The 18,362-nt window shown below is 46.1% G+C and overlaps 1 protein-coding gene across 1 annotated transcript in view; it reads left to right on the top strand.

Moving 5' to 3' along the window:
• The first annotated feature begins 1,963 nt into the window (after positions 1–1,963).
• LOC142494760 (uncharacterized) overlaps positions 1,964–18,362 on the top strand; it is a 35,310-nt gene continuing 18,911 nt past the window's right edge. The window contains exons 1-3 of the mRNA XM_075599199.1: positions 1,964–1,991; positions 2,529–2,592; positions 3,309–3,498. Of these exons, the coding sequence (XP_075455314.1) occupies positions 1,964–1,991; positions 2,529–2,592; positions 3,309–3,498 (282 nt within the window). The remainder of the gene's footprint in view (positions 1,992–2,528; positions 2,593–3,308; positions 3,499–18,362) is intronic.

The raw sequence follows: 18,362 nt of genomic DNA, 5'->3' as shown, positions 1-18,362 counted from the left end.
TTTCCACTCCTTTTCTTTTTTTCTCTCCAGCTTTTCCTTCTTTTCTTTCTTGTAAATTATTCCTCCGTCTGTGGGGGATTCATGTTACTTTAAGTAATGCTGTTTGATCGTTCATATCAGCCTGCTCGTTCATTCGGCTACAGATTGCAATATCATAAAACAATAAACTGAATATGGAATTTAATTTGATAAGGGACAAGGGATTGCGCTGCCTTCCATGTTCTGTGTTGATTATGTTGCTGAAAACCCCCCAATCATATAAATACAGAAAAACTTGATCTATATAAAGTGATTTAAAAAAAATCCTCAAATACTGACTTATTAGAATGTACAGAAAAGCCTGTGTATTAGGGTCACTGCACAATGTACGTCCCCCAATCACAATAACCACTGGTGCAGCTACTGTATGGACCTGATTTATTATTATTATAGTGCTAATCCTTAAACTATTTTATGGGCCATTTAAGCGAGTGGGGCTATACAGTGTCTTAATGCTTAGTCTCATTTAGTAAATATAGCCTGCTGCATCAACCAGTCTTATTATTTAAAGCTGCGGACCAAGCAATGTTCTGCATGTGTGTGTTTTTTTTAAAATAAATCAGTTCTGTACTATGAGAAAATACTTGTAGTTTTTTTTTAAAATAACTCTGAATTACATTTTTTATGTATTATAATGTAACAAGCATTTTTTTTTGTTTCTCTAGCAACCATTTACAAAGTCATACTGGCTGCAGAATACTCCTCTGCAATAATTTAGTGAACCCCGAGCCGAATCTTCGCCGATCGATCAGCAACTTAGTTAATTACTTATCATTGTGGGGATTGTATTGATGCACATATTAAAGGGGGGGGGGGGTGGTGGGCGGGCGGCAGCTTGGACGGCTGCTTTAAGGTTATAATCCCCTAACCTAAAATATGTTTTGTAGCATTAGCAATAACAGCTCAACAATAATACATTTTTTATTATCCCTTTCCAATATATTTTTAGCTCTCTGCAGACTCCAACTTTTTTTTTTATGATGTACTGTAGCACTGCAGAAATATCTCCTTGTACGTTTTTTTTTCTAGATGATTGGGGTTAGAACAAGATGGCTGACATCTCATAGGAAATAATGATCCTGATTGAATATATAACAAAGAGTTGTATACAGACATTTGAAAATAAATGTAAAAAAAAAAATGGAGTTTGTTGTAATACTGTCATATTTTTGTTTTATTTTTTTGGGGGAGGAATAGCATTTTTCGCACTTTCTGTTCCTGAGGTGCCAGCAATGCAGTGCAGAGGCCTAAACTATGGTCCCCTCTGGCATCAATTTTTCAAATGTTCTGCTTCCCCTTTATTTGATATTTTGTTCCCCAATGCTATGTAAGAGAGTATGTCTGATCAGTCTCTTTGAAGTCTGTATCAAAAACAGCTCTGTGCTGCGTGGTGGTATAGAGCAAGTTATAATAAACATTGGTAGTTGCCATGTGAACACGTTACTGCAGGTTTTGGGCCTCTTAATATTACATTTAAAAAATGAAGTTGGAAAGCTGCTTCAAATGGCAACACATTAAGCTCACTTTGAGGCAATTTTGGGGGAAACTGTCCCTACATTCATCACAATATTTTAATGCAGAAGTTAAAGGAAAAAGTGAGCCAATTCCCAAGTGAATTTAACAGATGTAAAAAAACAGGGACTGCCCATGACGTCTGAATGAAGAGAACATAGAAAACACACAGGGTGACCCCCAAACGGTAGAAATCAATGGGGTTTGCTAAATACCAGGGAGGGGGGGACTTCAAATCACTGGAAAACTGTGAAACACCAATCAAGTCCGGCTGGGAGTTTTCCGGGGCTCAGTGCCGGGGCGGGGGGGGGGGGAGGGAGGGGAGCGCTGGGCCTCTTACCTTCTCCAGCTTCTGCTCCTCATCTCCGGCATCTCCTCCAGCTACGGCATGTTGTTGTGTTGTCATGGCGACATGTCGTCAAAAGGAGAAGATGCCGGAGGTGAGGAGCAGGAGGAGATGCCGGAGCTTACAGAGGCCTAGCGCTTTCCCCCTTCAATATTTACTAATGTTGTGGTGGAAGAGCGCGAGGCCTCTGTAAGCGTGGGGGCTGGGTGCACAGGCACCGCCGGCACCACCATCAAGCCTATCCATCCCATCCATTGGCTCTATGATATATATGAGCGGTTGACGATGGATCAACAATAAGACACTGTGCACTGCCCCACCGGCAGGTCCTTAGTAAATTCCCGATCCGATGTCCGTAGAGGAAGAATGCCGTACACAGTACGGGGATATTGATCCCAAAGAGTAGTGTGTGTCCCCCAACATGGGTCCACCTGAGAAAGGGCATTAATGACGCTGTGTAGGAGATTGTCAGTCTAACTAATACTAAAGGAAACAAGCCTAAGTACCTCCCCAGCATAGGAGCGAGAGCTAGCTGGGCAGCAAGCGCTGAGTAACCATATTATTTGCCACCAGTTAAATGTTTGATGTGAAGTCTGTGTTTTTATATGTCGCCCATCATTCTATCTTCAAGCATCTATGCCCAGCCTACACAAACCCAGCTCCTTGAACAGCTGTGAGAGACTAAGCATTGCCATGTACTGTATATAGTTCAATTTGATGTAAACTCCTTTAAAGTCGGGCAAGCAAGGTTACATAAGTATTCAAACCTCACAGGGTCCTTCTTCAGGAGTACTTTTACAAAGATACTCACTAATCGGAACCTGGATTTTGCTCAGCCTAGAGAACAAGTGGAAATTCGCAGTTGATACAACACAATGGACCACAACCACAAGTTGTACAATAAGTAATTTCCTGGTCATTAACATGACCTATAACTCAGTTTAGTATTAATAGATTATGAAAAAGCATTAAATTCTGTCTCGACGTCGGCCGTTTTAGATTAATTAAGAAGACAAAATGTCAAAGAAGCGTACATTGATATTTATAGAACATTTACAATAATGGCACATCATCCATTAGATTACAGGAAGATACAAGCAAACTAAGTATCAGCAAGGGTGTACGACACGTAGACACCATGTCACCAAAGCTTTCCACAGTAACACTAGAAACATTTTTCAAGACATTGTATTGGGAGCCAAAATCTAAGATGCACACTTGAATCAACTACAGTACAATTTACAGACGACTGTGTTATGTTTCTCACAAATGTAGAAGACCTCTAGCAATAAACCAAATAACTCACTGATGCAAGGAAGAGGGTGGGTCACCATATGAATCTCAGCAAGACCAAAGTTATGGTGTGGGGTGTAGAAGCTGTGACAAGTGGGTGCCATCTTGGACCATTTAGGAGAGCCCAGCAGAGGAACAAGACCTGGCTGTCCAACCACAGAAGTAAAGGCCCAACTTCTATGTTCAGACGGCCGGACCCCTCTCCATCATGCCCAGGACAGCTTTGGCTGTCTTCGGCCATGACTGTGGCCAATAGCTTGCTTGTACCTTTACCAAGTCAATGCCTACAGAAATGGCCTTCTGACCAGGTAAGCTATATCTATCATATATATAACATCCAACATGTATCCCTGTATGTTTTTGAATATTGGCAGAAAATCAATCTTCTCTTTATATAGTATACATTTTTTCATAGCACGATAATACAGCTGTTTGTACTTGAACAAAGAACATAAGAATTGTTCCGGGCTTATGTTCCTGACCAACAGAGCTTGTAATTTAATTTTGGTGCCTGAAGGTCATAGGGAGCTGAGTCTAGGAGCTGAACTGCCGCATTAAAGCCTGTGATTACCTCTAAACTTCTATCATCTTAAAAAACAAAACACTGGAAGAAACCGACCACAAAAAGAAATTCCCTCGTCTTAAAGCTGCAGTTCAGTCTTTTTTTTTTTAATTAATTTTTTTACTTCAATAGTTTCATGTGTGCAATCTCTAATTACCTAAAGAACTGTATAGCTGAAGGTCAATTCGTTCTCCATGTATTGATAGGCGAAATTTGGTGACATAATTAGAGCTGGCATATGTTTTTATCTGCTTCTGTCTCTCAGTGGAAGCTCATGAATATTCATGAGCACTCCTGCACTGACATGTGCAAGAGGGCTGACAAAGGGGTGTGCCAGGGCTTGTGACAGGACATGAAGGGGCAGTGCCTTAGCAAATGGCTGTTAAAATAGAATACAAGAAAATTGGTCTTTCAAAGTTGTTTTTTTAAAAACAGAAAATGCTAAAAGTATTTTTTCTTACTACAGAACTGATTTATTAAAAAAAACACACATGCAGGATATTGACTGAACTGCAGCTTTAACAGGGTCCCGAGCTGGAATAAAATGAATGGTCCTTCAAATGTCTTAGTTCAGTAACTGCAGAGATCTTGGAGAGCGCCAATGAACACAGCCAAAGCATGTGTAAGGAGGCAGACACTTCCGTGCTATCAGCGCTCAAGTCCTGCAGTCAGATTCCCCATTACTGGAACACGTCTCCAGGGCCTGGAGTCTGAGCCTTTAAATTACACGTCAAATATCATTTTGCTGCGCAAGGTGTGAAATGTGTGTAACTCTCCTTCGGGGGCAGGAAGGAGCAGATTAATACTGCGGGTCTGGCCAGGCTGGATTAAGCTAAAAGTACATCCCGTGACACCTGATTTAAAGGTGCAGTCCTCTTCTTCAGTTCTTGACCTGTTTTGAAAGTGAGCTCCGTGTAATTTATTTGAAAACAGATTGCTGGCCCTATTTTGAATTTTTATAACATTTTTATTTTGAAAGGCCCTGTCCTGTTGGCATGGAATTCCTGCTGTTTATTCTCCCTTCCCTTTCTCCCTTTCACATCTCCACCAGGCTGCACTGAGCAGTTTTCCATGCAGACTTCAAATGATCTTATCAGAAAAAAAAGTCTTATTTTAAAGCAGTAATCCCAGGCGCTCCTTTTTGTGCTACCTCCATGGTATTAAAGCTACCTCGATGGAAAGAAAAATGGTGCCAAGTCTCACAGGCCAATAGGAAGCCGCAGCATCATCCATTGAGGCTTCCTATTGGACGCCTGTTTAAATACCCAGGAGAAGCATTAGTATGTATCTCAGAGACCAAGGGCTCCCCAGAACTGAAATTGGTGCGTTTCACCTCCAGAGGACATCTTGGTTCCAATCCTGTAAGAATGTGTAGGATTGCTGCTTTAATCTTTTCAGATAAGGTTCTTTGAGGTCTGCTAGTGTTTCTAAGTGTGAGGCACTTGGCAGCCATTTTAATTTTCGTTTTAGGTTCATTGTATTAGGAATAAAATACAAAGTAACAAAAATGGGTGAGCAGGGAAAAAAACACACAGTGGGAACTGCCCCTTTAAGAGAATATTTGTGTTGTGGATGTCACATACCATTTCAAGAGAATAGTCGTCATTTTCTCTTATAGAACTTAATTGCTTAGCGATCTATTGAATTTAAAAAAAACCACACTTTTATAGCTCTTTGTTATATGTGAAAATATCAGGGGGAAAACAAAAAAGAAGGCGCCAAGGAAAAAGCACAGTGACAAAATGGGACATAAACCTAGATCATTCATACTTTATGTAAAATAAATGATGCAAGTAAGGATATTTAAGAGAGAAGCTAAAGAGTGGGGACAGCAGCGTAACTACTGCCCGGGAACGTCCCGGGAACCCCTCCTGGATTTCTCTCCCCCCTCTTGTCTCTCACTCTTCCCCACCCCTCTCTTACATCCCCTCCGCTATCACTCAATTGCCCCATCTCACTCTATCCCACTCCCTCAAACCCCCTTCACTGTCCGCACACACAATTCCTCCCAATACCCATACAATTCCCACTCCCACACTGCCCACACCCCCCCCCCAATACACACAATACCCCCCCAATACACACAATACCCCCTCCCAATACAAAACTACCTCTCCAAGTACAGACACCACTACCCACCCAAATACAGACACCACTGCACCCCCCCAGATACAAACACTGCTACACACCCACCCAGATGCAAACAACCCTCCTGTACAAACAAACACCCCACCCCCCACCCCCCCAGATACAAACACCACTACCTCCTCCCCCAGATATAATTAACATTTAACACTGGTTGCTGTCGCCGGGCCCCGGCTATCCCCAGCTGCTGCCTCCCCCGCCGTCGTCTCCCCCACCAGTGCGCACCTGGAAGTCAGAACCAGCTTCCGGCGGCACCGGCGAGAGAGGATGGCGTGGGAAGAGGCGGCAGCAGCTGGGGAGAGCCGGGACCGGGGTGCCCGGCAGCGGCAACCAGCGGCCTGGCAGCTGGACGCAGAAGCACTGGCCTGTCGGGCCGCCCCTGCCACCGCGCCAGGCTCTCCCCCCCTTGTCGGCTGCCTGGGCTTTATCAAAGTCTCCCAGCTGCACAGCTAGTGCAAGAACACTGCGCCAGGTGTAAGAAGAAATCCCATTGGTTTCAATAGGAATGTTTTCCTGGATACATTTAGTTCAGTTTTGCAGCCAGAGGACTTTGATAAATACACCCCTCCTGTTTAATTCCAGTTAGGTAGATCGTGGGCCATATTAACTAAGCGATGCCACAAAGTTGTTTTATGACACACAGCAGCACTCTTAAGTAAATATAGGCCCATATGCTGAGTGTAGAGTAGCAGATACATTTGGGGTCCTAGTGCTTACACAATGTGGCCCAACAGTGTTCAAAATAACCAGCAAGGTTTATGTAGGCGAGCAGTCACAACCTCTCCATTGCAACAACCCATGTGTTACTCTACAGCATTAAAATAACGTTATGGTGCCATTGAAAGGAGTGATTTGTTGGGGGAATAAATCACAAACTTGATAAAGAGCTCAGCAGAGCTCCAAACGCTGCTGCTTTTAACATGAATTACTCAGAATAAATCACCTCTCTGTAGACTTCAGTGACGTAAGAAGCACATTTCTGAATGCTTTATTACAGCGGTGCGCAAACTGGGGGGCGCGACCCCCAGGGGGGCGTGAGACTGCCGGCAGGGGGGTGCGGGGTTTACAGGGCCCCGCGCGCTTCCCGAAGGCACTTAAATTAAGTGCCGGGGGAGCTGCAGGGCCTCTGTAAACCTACTTACCTTGGCTCCGGCGGCTTCCTTCCTGCGTCACCATGGCAAGGCCGCGAGGTCATGTGACGTCACGTTGCTATGGCTACAAGACGTCATGACGCCGGAGCGCAGGTAAGTAGGGGTTAGGGGGGGGAGTGAGGGGACTGCCGGCAGGGGGGCGCAGGGAAAAAAGTTTGCGCCCCGTGCTTTATTTTATCCCAGGGTTGGTGCTATTGACAGGTTGTAGCTGCCCATCTGAGTGAATCCCTTCCTATGATGCCCTAGCTGGCTAAATAAAGCTTAGACCAGGGGTGCGCAAACAGGGGATCGCGAGGCCTCTGCAACATCCATTACTTTCAGAGACGCGTCGCCATGGCAGCGCGGCATCGAAGAATGCCATCACAGGATGTCACGTTGCCATGGCAGTATGACGTCATTTGATGCTGAAGACAAGGTAAGGAGGGGGGTGCGGGCAGGGGAGGAGAGCAGGCAGGGGGGCGCAGCGGGGAAAAGTTTGCGCACCCCTAGCTTAGACCATCCGCTTTTAGGACATTAGGGGAGTTATTTATTAAAGCCTCCCTGCGCTTCAAAGCCTGTGAAAGAACAGCACCATATTTATCGAAGGAAAAACTCCCATTGTTTTCAATGGGATTCCTTAACTTTGATGAAGATGGCACTGTTTTTTTGTACTGGTTTTGCCCTAGTTTTAGTGAATAGGCCCCTTGGTTTCCTTTAGCAGGCTGGTGTCAAAATAACTCTTTGGGGTTATTTATGAAAGTGTGACAGTGTCAGACACTACCGCACAGAAACTGCTATTCCAGTCATCAATAGACAAAATGGGGAAGATAACAGAGCACTACCCAAAGGCATCCAAACTTGAAGAAAAATTATGAAAAGTGCGTATTCCATAAAAAATGATTATTTATTGGTCATAGGACAAACGAATAGTGAAGGTATCACCCCACCAACGCGTTTCACGCCGAAGCGCTTTCTCGAGGTATTCAAGCTATCAGGAGTTTTTGTGCGGCAGTGTCAGGTCAACACTACCACTTTAATGAGTAACCTGTGTCTCCCCAATTCTATGTGCAGTGAAACGGGTTTCCCAATGCTGGGGAATCATGTAACTCCATTGAGTGGGAGAGACTAAACATTTCTCCAGCATAGGGGAAAAGGATTCATAGAATATTGAATAGGGCCCTTTTTATCTCTGCTCTGTCATACAGGCGATATTACTCACATACCCTATAACAGGGAGGGCTCAACTCAAGTCCCCCCCCTCCCCCCCCCCCAACAGGTCAGGGTTTCAGGATATCCCAGCTTCAGCACAGGTGGCTCAGTCTGGGTCTGCTGAAGCAAGGACTGATTGAGCCACCTGTGTGGAAGCAGGTAGTGATTGAGCCACCTGCTGTGCAGACGGGATATCCTGAAAACCTGACCTGTTAGGGGGGCTTGAGGACTGGAATTGAGCACCCCTGCCCTATAAATATTTAAAGCATATAGGTTTCACCAGCTCAAACAGTATACTATTGCCACAGCAGCATTCTGGGTAAATTGTTGCCTGTATTATGAATGCATGTAGCATATGCTAATAGAGTGTGTATCCGGCTGGAAGAACACAACTGTTAACAAGTCACAATCCCATTAATGATTGAGCTGGAACCATTCACAGCAAACAAACCAATCTACAACTGTTATTGACTGGCACTCCAGGGGATTTAAATGTAGTGTGCTACTGATTAATCTGTCACTAATTAGCAACGTGCGGCAAAGGGGTTAATAAAAGAGGTCAGCACTGCTAGAACCTCATTTTCCTATAAAGGTGATAGTAATATTATAAATCGGACTCAAAAAAGACATTTGTCCATTGCGTTCATACTGTTATTTAATGTGATACTGGGTACAGTATTACATTTTTATTGTATTTATATTGATCCAGTGGAAGGTAAACAGAAAAACACCAGTCCAACATTTGCCAATTATGTTTCGCAAACAAAAAAAAAAAACCCTTCCTGACTCCAGCAAATGGAAATCAGATCCCTGGATCAATAATCCATCTATACTTAAAGGGGCAATTCCTCATAGGACCAAAGTGAACTAAATGCAGTGACCTGTTTAAGGGGTCTCACAAATCTGACACATAAGTATCTTGTTATTTATTTGGTTAGCGTTAGACTTGGGAAGGGTTTGATTTCCTCTGCCTGATCAGCAAGTACTTATACAGCCAGAGTCCCCCCTCCCCTTATCTTTATTGGCTCTCTGATAAGGACAGGGTGGGATAAGGGGAAGGAAAATACTTGACTGGCAAACACTTCCCCATTCAGAGGCCCCTCAGACATGTACTGGCCGACTACGTGGGATTGCCCCTTTAAATCTGTTTGATAGATATCCACTCGGTCTTCTAAGGCTAAGGCCCCGCTCCCAGAGTCAGCGCTCCCGCGCTGCATACAGGCGGTGCGCTGACATACACAGACCGCGATATGTGGTCTGTAGGGAGCGGGAGCCGGAGCGGGAGGTGGGCGGGAGTGGGAGGTTTGACAGGGAGGGGGGGGCATGGCTTGAGCGGAGGGACCCGCTACTCTCCCCCCCCTCCCTCCACGGGCTCGAGCTGGAGCTGCTGATGGTAAGCAACACACACACACACACACACTCATACACACACACACACACACACAGGCACTCATATACACACACACACACAGACAGAGGCAGGCACTCATGCACTCATACACACACACACACACACACAGACAGGCACGCACGCACTCAGACACACACACACACACACAGACAGGCACACACGCACTCAGACACACACACACACACACAGACAGGCACGCACCCACTCAGACACACACACAGACAGGCACTATCACATACACACAGACACACACTCACGCTGTTTTCACTCCACACTCCTCCCCGCTCCCCAAAGCCTCTCCTCCTCCCGAAGCCTCCCCTCCCCATTGGCTCACAGCCACACCACGTGACGCGTCAACGCTAGGGATCACCATTTTCTTGTGTCTCATAGCGGCTGACGCGCCACAGCGTGTAGTGCGCTGTGCCACCAGGGGGGACCGGGACCGGCTCCGCAGGATTCCCCTGCTGGTGGGCAACTCGCGTGTGGCCGCCCGCGCCAACGAGCGCAGCGGGACCGAGGCCTTAAATGTCCCCTGCTTCAAACTCTCAGTGCGTGTCAGCGTCTTTACTCACTGAGCCACTCCCTCTCCCTCTTCCACTGTCTGCTCATAAATGTAACATGCTGTGTTTATGCCGAAAGAGAAATATCCTTTTTAAATACACACCTTTTTAGGGAAGAAATTAAAGTACAGTATACGGTTATTTAAAAGCAGTAGTACCTAGTACCACTATAAAGTGGTAGCAACATGAGTCTTTCTTAAATGTATAGAGCTCGAGATATTTAACTTCTCTTGCCTCTGAAGTGGGATACATTGGTTAAAGACAGTATCAAGCGCTTGTTTTTCTTCATTGTATAACAATCACAAAACATTTCATATTATACGCCTCAAAAATAGCAAACGAGGCAATCCACTGGTCTTCCGAAGATTATAAAATGTATTGCACAAGCACCAACGCTTTGCACAAGCACAAGCACGAACCTTTGTGAAGATGGCATTTCTGGGCGATTTGTTACCTTGTATCGTGAGTGCACCTATTTTGGACTATATTATACTCCTCATACATTGACCTTGACCCCTTGCAGACGCACTTACCAGATCACCCAACTACTGTCTCTGTACGTTCTTCCTACTTACCACTTAGATTGCAAGCTCTTTGGGACAGGGACTCCATTCCCTAGTGTTTTATGTCTGGTGCTTATTCCCATTATGCGTTATATTATTATGTCACGTGTATTACTGCGGTGAAGCGCTATGTACCTGGATGGCGCTATATAACTAAAGATATACATACATGTCCGACAAGTATGAGGTTTTTTTTTTGTAGCATAGCGTATATAAATATTTCTCACTATTGTGCACTATTATTGGTGTGCCTGACCTCTTTTTTCCTCGCGTGTAAAATTCTCCACTGCATATCCTACAAGCACGATCCCCCAAAAAACGAGGCATTGTCATTCATTTTTGGTATCACAAACTGTAAGAGAATGGTGGCTATTTTCCCCTTGTAAAGGCTGCTTGTCAGATTACAAGAATAAGAAAAAAAACAGCACAGCCTGCGAGAAAACTAAAGCTTATGAAAATCTGCAGATCAATGCCAAATAATGAATTTTCAGGCTCAGCTTTTGTTCCCTGAAATAGGCACCCGCCTGCCACCTCGCACATGCAGCGTTCCGCCTTCTCCCTTATCACACCATCCCTCTGACAGCTCAGTGGAAGATGAGGCGAGATGAGGTCCTGACAGCATTGTTTCCACATCATTTACCTCCCATATTCTCTCTCTGTCTTTATTATTTCATTTAACTTCTCAACCTCCCGGGGCTGCCAGATTCATATCTCAGCGGGAAAAAGCTGTCTGTTTAACCCCTTGATAACTAACCGAAAGTGCTTTGATGGTGTTAGGGCTTCTCTAGCCATTCATTGTCAAAAGATCCTCCAATGCATTGAATATGGAGACTGGTCAGACTGTCCTTTATCTCATCTGGGGGTATAGTATATGACACAGCAACCTAAACCCACCTTAGTAAACTAGACGCCCTCTACAATTCAATATGCTGCTTTGTTCTCCAATGCAACTACAACACACATCCCTGCAAAATGCTCAAAGAACTAGTTTGGTCATCACTTGAGTCTAGGGGCAAAGTTCATCTGTCCTGTCTTGCCTTCAAATACTTTCTAGGCAAGCTACCCGTCTATCTGAACAAGCTCCTCACCCCTACCAAACGCAGCACTTATCTGAGATCAGACTCCAGAAGACTGTTCAAAGTTCAACAAAGTATCCGGCCGCTCCTCCTTTTCTTACCGTGCACCCCACAACTGGAACATTCTACCGGAGACTCTCACATCCGCCACTCGTCTAAGTTCTTTCAAAACTAAAGCTGTCTCACATTTTAATCTGGTCTGTAATTGTTACATATGCCTATAAAATATATTATCTTTAACTGTGCATGCAATGTCTTGTATATAATTGTAAGGGGGTCACCCCCGGTTCCCCTGATCTTCCTTTGCCCCCTGCCTTACCCCTGTGGCAGTGGGGGAAGGGGACGGCGACTTCTCCCGGCGGGCACCGCCATCTTGGTTGTGGCGCGAGGTTCGCGCAATGCGCGGAGGTTGGCCAGGGTAGCGGTGGCCATCGCCAGTGTGCCGGAGCTCTGGGAGGTTGCGCAGGCGCAGTTAAGCGTAGCGGCGGCCATTACAGCGTCGCACATGCGCAGTAAAGATCGTGCACGCGGTCCCCATAGGAAAGAGCTGTGCCAAGGACTACAATTCCCAGCAGCCTCTGGGGACTGCACTTTCACCTTTGTCACAGGCAGCAATGAAGCCAATAGAGCTGGCAGATTCTCATGCTGCAGAGTTGCAACAATGTTGTGTGCAGACAGGGTTTTTGTCAGTTGGAGCACACTAGTCAGTCAGAGACCGGAGCAGCCCAGGGAAGGAGGTAGGGTACAGGAGTCGGGGACTCACTGTACTAGGCCAGCACCCCCAGGGCCCCGAGATAGCTCAGCTCCCCAGTAAGGTGAGTGTTGCCGGTGGCAGCCCTCAGGTTAGGGACCCTGCCACTTACATTAGTGGGAGCTGGGAAAGGAAGGTTAAAGAGAGTTGGAGTCAGGGAGCTGTGAGGGAAGGAAGGGTGCGGGGAGCGAGTGCAGCTCCTGCCCCACATAGGTACCCACACCCCAGGTAGGCCCCAACTCCCCACTAGTTTAGTGGGTAAGTGCTGAGGGAGGCCCAAGATAGGGACGCTGCCCTTAGTATAGAGTGCTGCCTTGTCAGAGTCACGGCTGTTAGTGCTGTGAGGTCTGACAGGCAGGCACCTTGTTGCGCAGCACGTTGGCTGCAAGCATTTAGTGAGGCTGAAGGGACTTGGGTAGTAAGGGGAGTGGGACAGGCCATAACCCCTGCAGGCCCATAGGAGTTCCCCAAGCCACTACAGGTTGCTGTACTACAGGGACAGGCCCTAGGTTAGGGTTCCTGTCACGTTAGTACCAAGTGTTAGTTAGGGACTCAGTGGACGCTGCGGTTCCTGTGAAGCGGTTCGGACCCACGTTGGGGTCCGCAGAGACTATTCCAGAGGGAGACCGCCCTGGCGGTCTGCGTACAAAGGAGTTCGGTTGGAGGATCAGACGGATTCATCACACGTCTGACCCTTTGCGAAGCCAGTTGCTGATCCGAGTACCGGAGTGCTCGGCAGGTACCATACAGTCATAAGTGCACCAACGGGCCCCTTAGTGTAACTGTGACTGCGCAGTCACCCACGTTCTCTCCAAGAGTGCGGGACATTGGGTGGGATTCTCGGGACACTGGGTGGGATCACCTGGTGTTGGGGAAGCGTCCTGCGCGACGTCGTAGGTGTCTCCTCTAGAGAGGGACACAGGTTATATAAAGGTATTGCGTGATATGTTATATTGCTTGTTAGTAAAGTCACTCGTTAATATATATATTCCCGTGTATGTGATTATTGTATTGTCCTGCGAGGAACCACTCCCCCTCTGGTGGGAGCCATCGCAGGTGGAGGCGCTGAATTAGTAAGTGGTTACCCCTAGTATAATTGCCCCAGGTTCCCCGTGGCGGAAGCTCAGCCCTCCTGCGAGCCAACAGGTAATGCACCACACCTATGGTAACACCGTATGTTCCTTGCACCCACATCAGATCTGCGATTGGGGGGGGGAATACCCGTTACATAATGTATAACCTTGCTCACTTAATGTAACTATGTATTTGTAACCATGTATTTGCATCTGTCATCATAACTCTATGCCCAGGACATACTTGAAACGAGTTGTAACTCAATGTATTACTTCCTGGTAAAACATTTTTATAAATAAAAAATAAATTATAACCTTCTCCACTAGGGTTTGTGGCTAGCAAGAGTGTTTTCTTAGGGCACATGTTATAGTGGCTACAGGGCTCTTGGGCAGGGGCAGGGAGCAGAGGGGAATAAGAAAATAAGCGTTCCTTCACTAGACCCCAATTTGCCCTTTCCTCCCAATACTCTTCTGACCACTAGACATGACTAAACCATGGGGGGACAGCTGTACCTGCATCATTTCTAGGTTCACGTCCCAAGGTTATAGATCACCTGAAGCACTGGAACTGTAATTTGAACTGACTACACCAGGGAATTTGGCTATTTATACTACTCTATGTGGGACCTTAGGCCATTCCCCTCCACCCCCTGGCTACAACTAGCTACAGGGAGATGCAATGCCCAAACTTTACATTTGAGTCCATTAATATCACATACTTACACAAGTCATGGAAACAAATGATTGTGCAGAACACATTGCACTTTTAAGAGTGTGATCATACTGATGTCAATGGGAGCAGCTGGTGCTTCTAAGAGGTCAGTCCTGATAAAAGTTCTAAGGGCTAAGGCCGAGGCCCCGCTGCCTCAGTCAGCGCGCCCGCACTGCATGCAGGCAGCGCGTCGAGAGGCAATTGATGGCTACCTGCGGTCCGTAGGGAGCGGGAGCGGGAGGGGGGGGCGTGGTTTGAGGGGGGCATGGTTTGAGCAGAGGGCTGCCGCGGGGTCTCCCGGGCTGCAAGAGGGTGCAGCGAGCCCCCACACATGCCCTCCCTCTGCTGCTCGCTCTCCGTGTAGCTCCCCCCCTCGCCCGGTCCGTTCGTCCATCGTCGTCGTCCCCCCGGTCCGTTCGTTCGTCCGTCCGTCCCCCCCCACACACAACACACACACACCACACTCAAATACACATATACACACATACATACACACTCCCCCCCCCTACCTTTTGGAGGTGGGGGAAGCTCTGACAGTTTCAGCCCCAGGCGCTGATAGGCTCACCAGCGCACCACGTAACGCGTCACCGCTTGAGATCGCAATCCTCTTGCATCCCCTGGCGGCTGACGCGCCACAGCGCATAGTGAGCCTCATCGGAAGGAGGCAGCGGGGACAGACAGGCATGAAATAAGGGGCTGGTGGCCCAGGCACGCGGCCGTCTGCAGCGGGTCCTCAGCCTTAGAAGAGACTAATTGACTGCAGAGTGCTAAAGCCCATTCCCCAGCTACTGTAGAACATTAATTATAATATCATGTTTCCCAGCCATATTCATAATGAGCCATCCAAGACTAGTTCCGACAAACACACAGCTGCTCCTCCTCTCACTGAAACTCCTCGCCTCGTGCATGGGGAGAAGAGAGGGAGAGCGGTGACCTGGATGGTGCGAGAAGGATTTGGGAGGGCCGACAGGGACATGCTGGGGCAGAGGTAGATAACTGGGGTAACAGTTACAGAGAGATGGATATGCAGGGAGAGAGAAAAATTGGACATGGATAGAAAAATGAACTTGGCATAGGAATGGAGAAAAAAAATAGATGAAGGAGAAAATAAGTAAAGGGCAGAAGGGAAGAACGGAAGAAAGGGGCACTTAGGTGGTAGGGAGGGATGAATGAGAAGGTCTTTTGCCCTAGGAAAAGTTCAATGCACATCTTTGGTTTAGGGCAACCTATAAAAGTGCCTATTTTTTAGGCTATTGTGGAACTGATGTAAGGGACGATGTGGTGGTATTTCCTGATTAAGTTTACGGTGACATATGTTGCTATGTTTTGTATACCAGTACAAACCCTGAGTGTATGGATCTGGAGATGAAACATTTTGTCCGTAGCTAAAATCCAGACTCTAAAATAAAGCAGAGTCTCTTGTTGACCCGTAATTAAACCGTGTCAGGAATAAAGTACAAATTATTCTACTACCCTTTTGCTCTTCGGAAATCCTTTCCCCCCCGTACCTAACTGCAGTCTCCAGACTATCTGCTCTCAGCCGTTATTGTACAAACATATGCAAAACTGATATATCTAACCTTTACATAGCAAAATATTAGCCCATGTTCAATTATGGATGAAACAGCAGTGTCAGGCCACAGCGGATGATTTTCTTTGGGTTGTTTTAATTATATTCTTGTGTCAAAAATCCCAGACTAAGCCCGAAATTGTTCTTAAGAGACCATCTGTTATATTACATCTCCGCCATGTACGCATGAAAGCTGCTTAATCATCTAGTTCACTCCTTGACTCTCTCATCTCTCTTATTTTTGTATGCAAAGAGTTTGCCCAATAAAATTAGTCCTGGGAAGCTCAGGACCCCAGGGGAGGGTCTTTGAAAGCTAAAGTTTGCACTCGACATACCCAGAATCCTTTGCCCCTCTGCACTATCCCACAGGTATATGATTGATGTATGACATGCTGGCTTTATTAAACCTTTCATTGACGCAGCAAAGGGCTTAATAATTTCTCAGACCCTACAACAGTGATTTCCAACCTTTTGTGTTTGGAGGACCCCTTGAAGTATTTCGATAAAATCTCGGGGAACCCCTATCTGGCTGACACATATTAGGTTCGACAGGGGTCAGTCACAACATTTCACACCTCACGAGCCACCTCTATTTTCCCACCCTCTACCCATGTATTTCTCTCCCATCCATCTCCCTAACTCTCCCCCCTCCCGCCTCGCATGTATTTATCCCTTGCGTCTCACTCTTACTCCCTCTTTTCCTCACTCACTCGCTCCTGCCCCCCTCTCTTCTATCACTCTTGCCCCTACCTTCCGTCAATTACCCCACTCTCACTCAATCCACCCTACAAAATAAATGCAATAAAAAAAAAACCCCTAGGGGGAGGGGGGGAGGGGGGGAGGCGGGGGAGGAGAGGGTCTGTGGTCTATAGGAGGAACCCCTGAGACTGCTTCAAGGATTCAAGGTTGGGAATCACTGCCCTACAACATGTCTCATGAAATTAGGTACACTTTGGGGTTATTCACTAAGGGCCAATGCGGGGCATTGCACACCGATTTGTTGTTAACTGCCATTCAAGTCAATGGCCGTTAACACCGGAATGGGGCTGTGATATCCAGCACTGGCACGTAGTCCTTTTAATTTATTTGTATATACATATATACCCAAAATAGAAGTGGTATTAATAATTTCCTGTAACCAAATAGTCATCAGTCTCCTAGCTGCTTAAATGAGGCAATTCAAGGCTGCACATTCTTTTGCTATTTTTTTTTTAAATTAGGATTTAAGCAGAGGGTCTCCGGAGCTTAACCCTGTTAATTTCAGTTTAGGCGACCCCTACTTCCGGAGGTACGTACCCCTGAATTAGGTGCCGGTAGCAGCTCTCCTAGGCTACCAGGGTCCACAATATATCCGCTGTTTAAAGATCTCGGGCCTTGTGGGCCAATAGGAAGCAGTGACGTCATGGTGCGACTTCCTATTGGCCGACTTGAAATGAGAGCTTTAAACTTTAAAGCCCTGCTTGCTCAGTCGGGGCGGCTATTGGCACCTACTTCGGAAGTAGCGAGTCCCTGGAGCTGAAATTAACAGGGTTCAGTTCCAGAGACCCCCTGCTTCAGTGCTATCTGAAAAAAAGAATTAACTGGCTTGGATTGCTCCTTTAATAAGCTGTTGGTTCCGGGGGTCATACACTAGCAAAAATGTAATTGGTAAAGCTGGCATTATTAGGTACAATACATAAAAAACAGGTATTCTACAGTACCGTTTACATCGGAAAAGTTGGCTGGTAGAAAATTGGCATTACAAGAACCCTTGGCAACAAAGGGGTTAAAGGCGCAGTTCTATGTGTGCGAGGAGCATACATGATTTAAAATCATATTGTAAATATTTATGAGCATTTTAACTGGAGGTTTTTGAATGGCATTACTGCGAAATTGACAAAAGAAAAGGAATCCCATTGAATCAATCGTACATTTTCCTTTGATTAATAGTTTTTTTTCCCCCACCGGTTTTGACCCAGTTTTTCAGCTGGAAGACTTTAGTGAATACTTTAGTGAATACTGTTCCTAGTTTGCGCATATTAAAACATATCACTGCTATCAATTGTAACCTTAAAAGTGCAACACACACATTAAAAAAAAAAAATAATAATGTCTAGTTCTAGATTCAAGAATTGTTTTAATGCTTTCTGCAGGGATACGCTCCTTTCTTTGTGTGGCATGGCATGGTGGGCTCAATGGACACCAACAGACCAGGGTTACAAGACTTCTCTAATTAACAAGGAAATAACTTAGCTCTAATTATCACTAAGACAACTCGCTGAGATAATCTGGCCGGTTTGTTGCCCGTAAGCACTGAGCTTTGACCAGCATGTAACATGCCCCATTTTATATACCCGCGTTTTAACTCATTGGCATTGTAAGCCCTAGATGCCATTTGTCTTCATTGGAAGTAATGATCTTGCTGTCTCTT

Source organism: Ascaphus truei, chromosome 5, assembly GCF_040206685.1.
Source record: "Ascaphus truei isolate aAscTru1 chromosome 5, aAscTru1.hap1, whole genome shotgun sequence".
NCBI lineage: Eukaryota > Metazoa > Chordata > Amphibia > Anura > Ascaphidae > Ascaphus > Ascaphus truei.
Note: the sequence above shows the minus strand (reverse complement) of the source record. Positions and strands in the feature narration are given on the sequence as shown.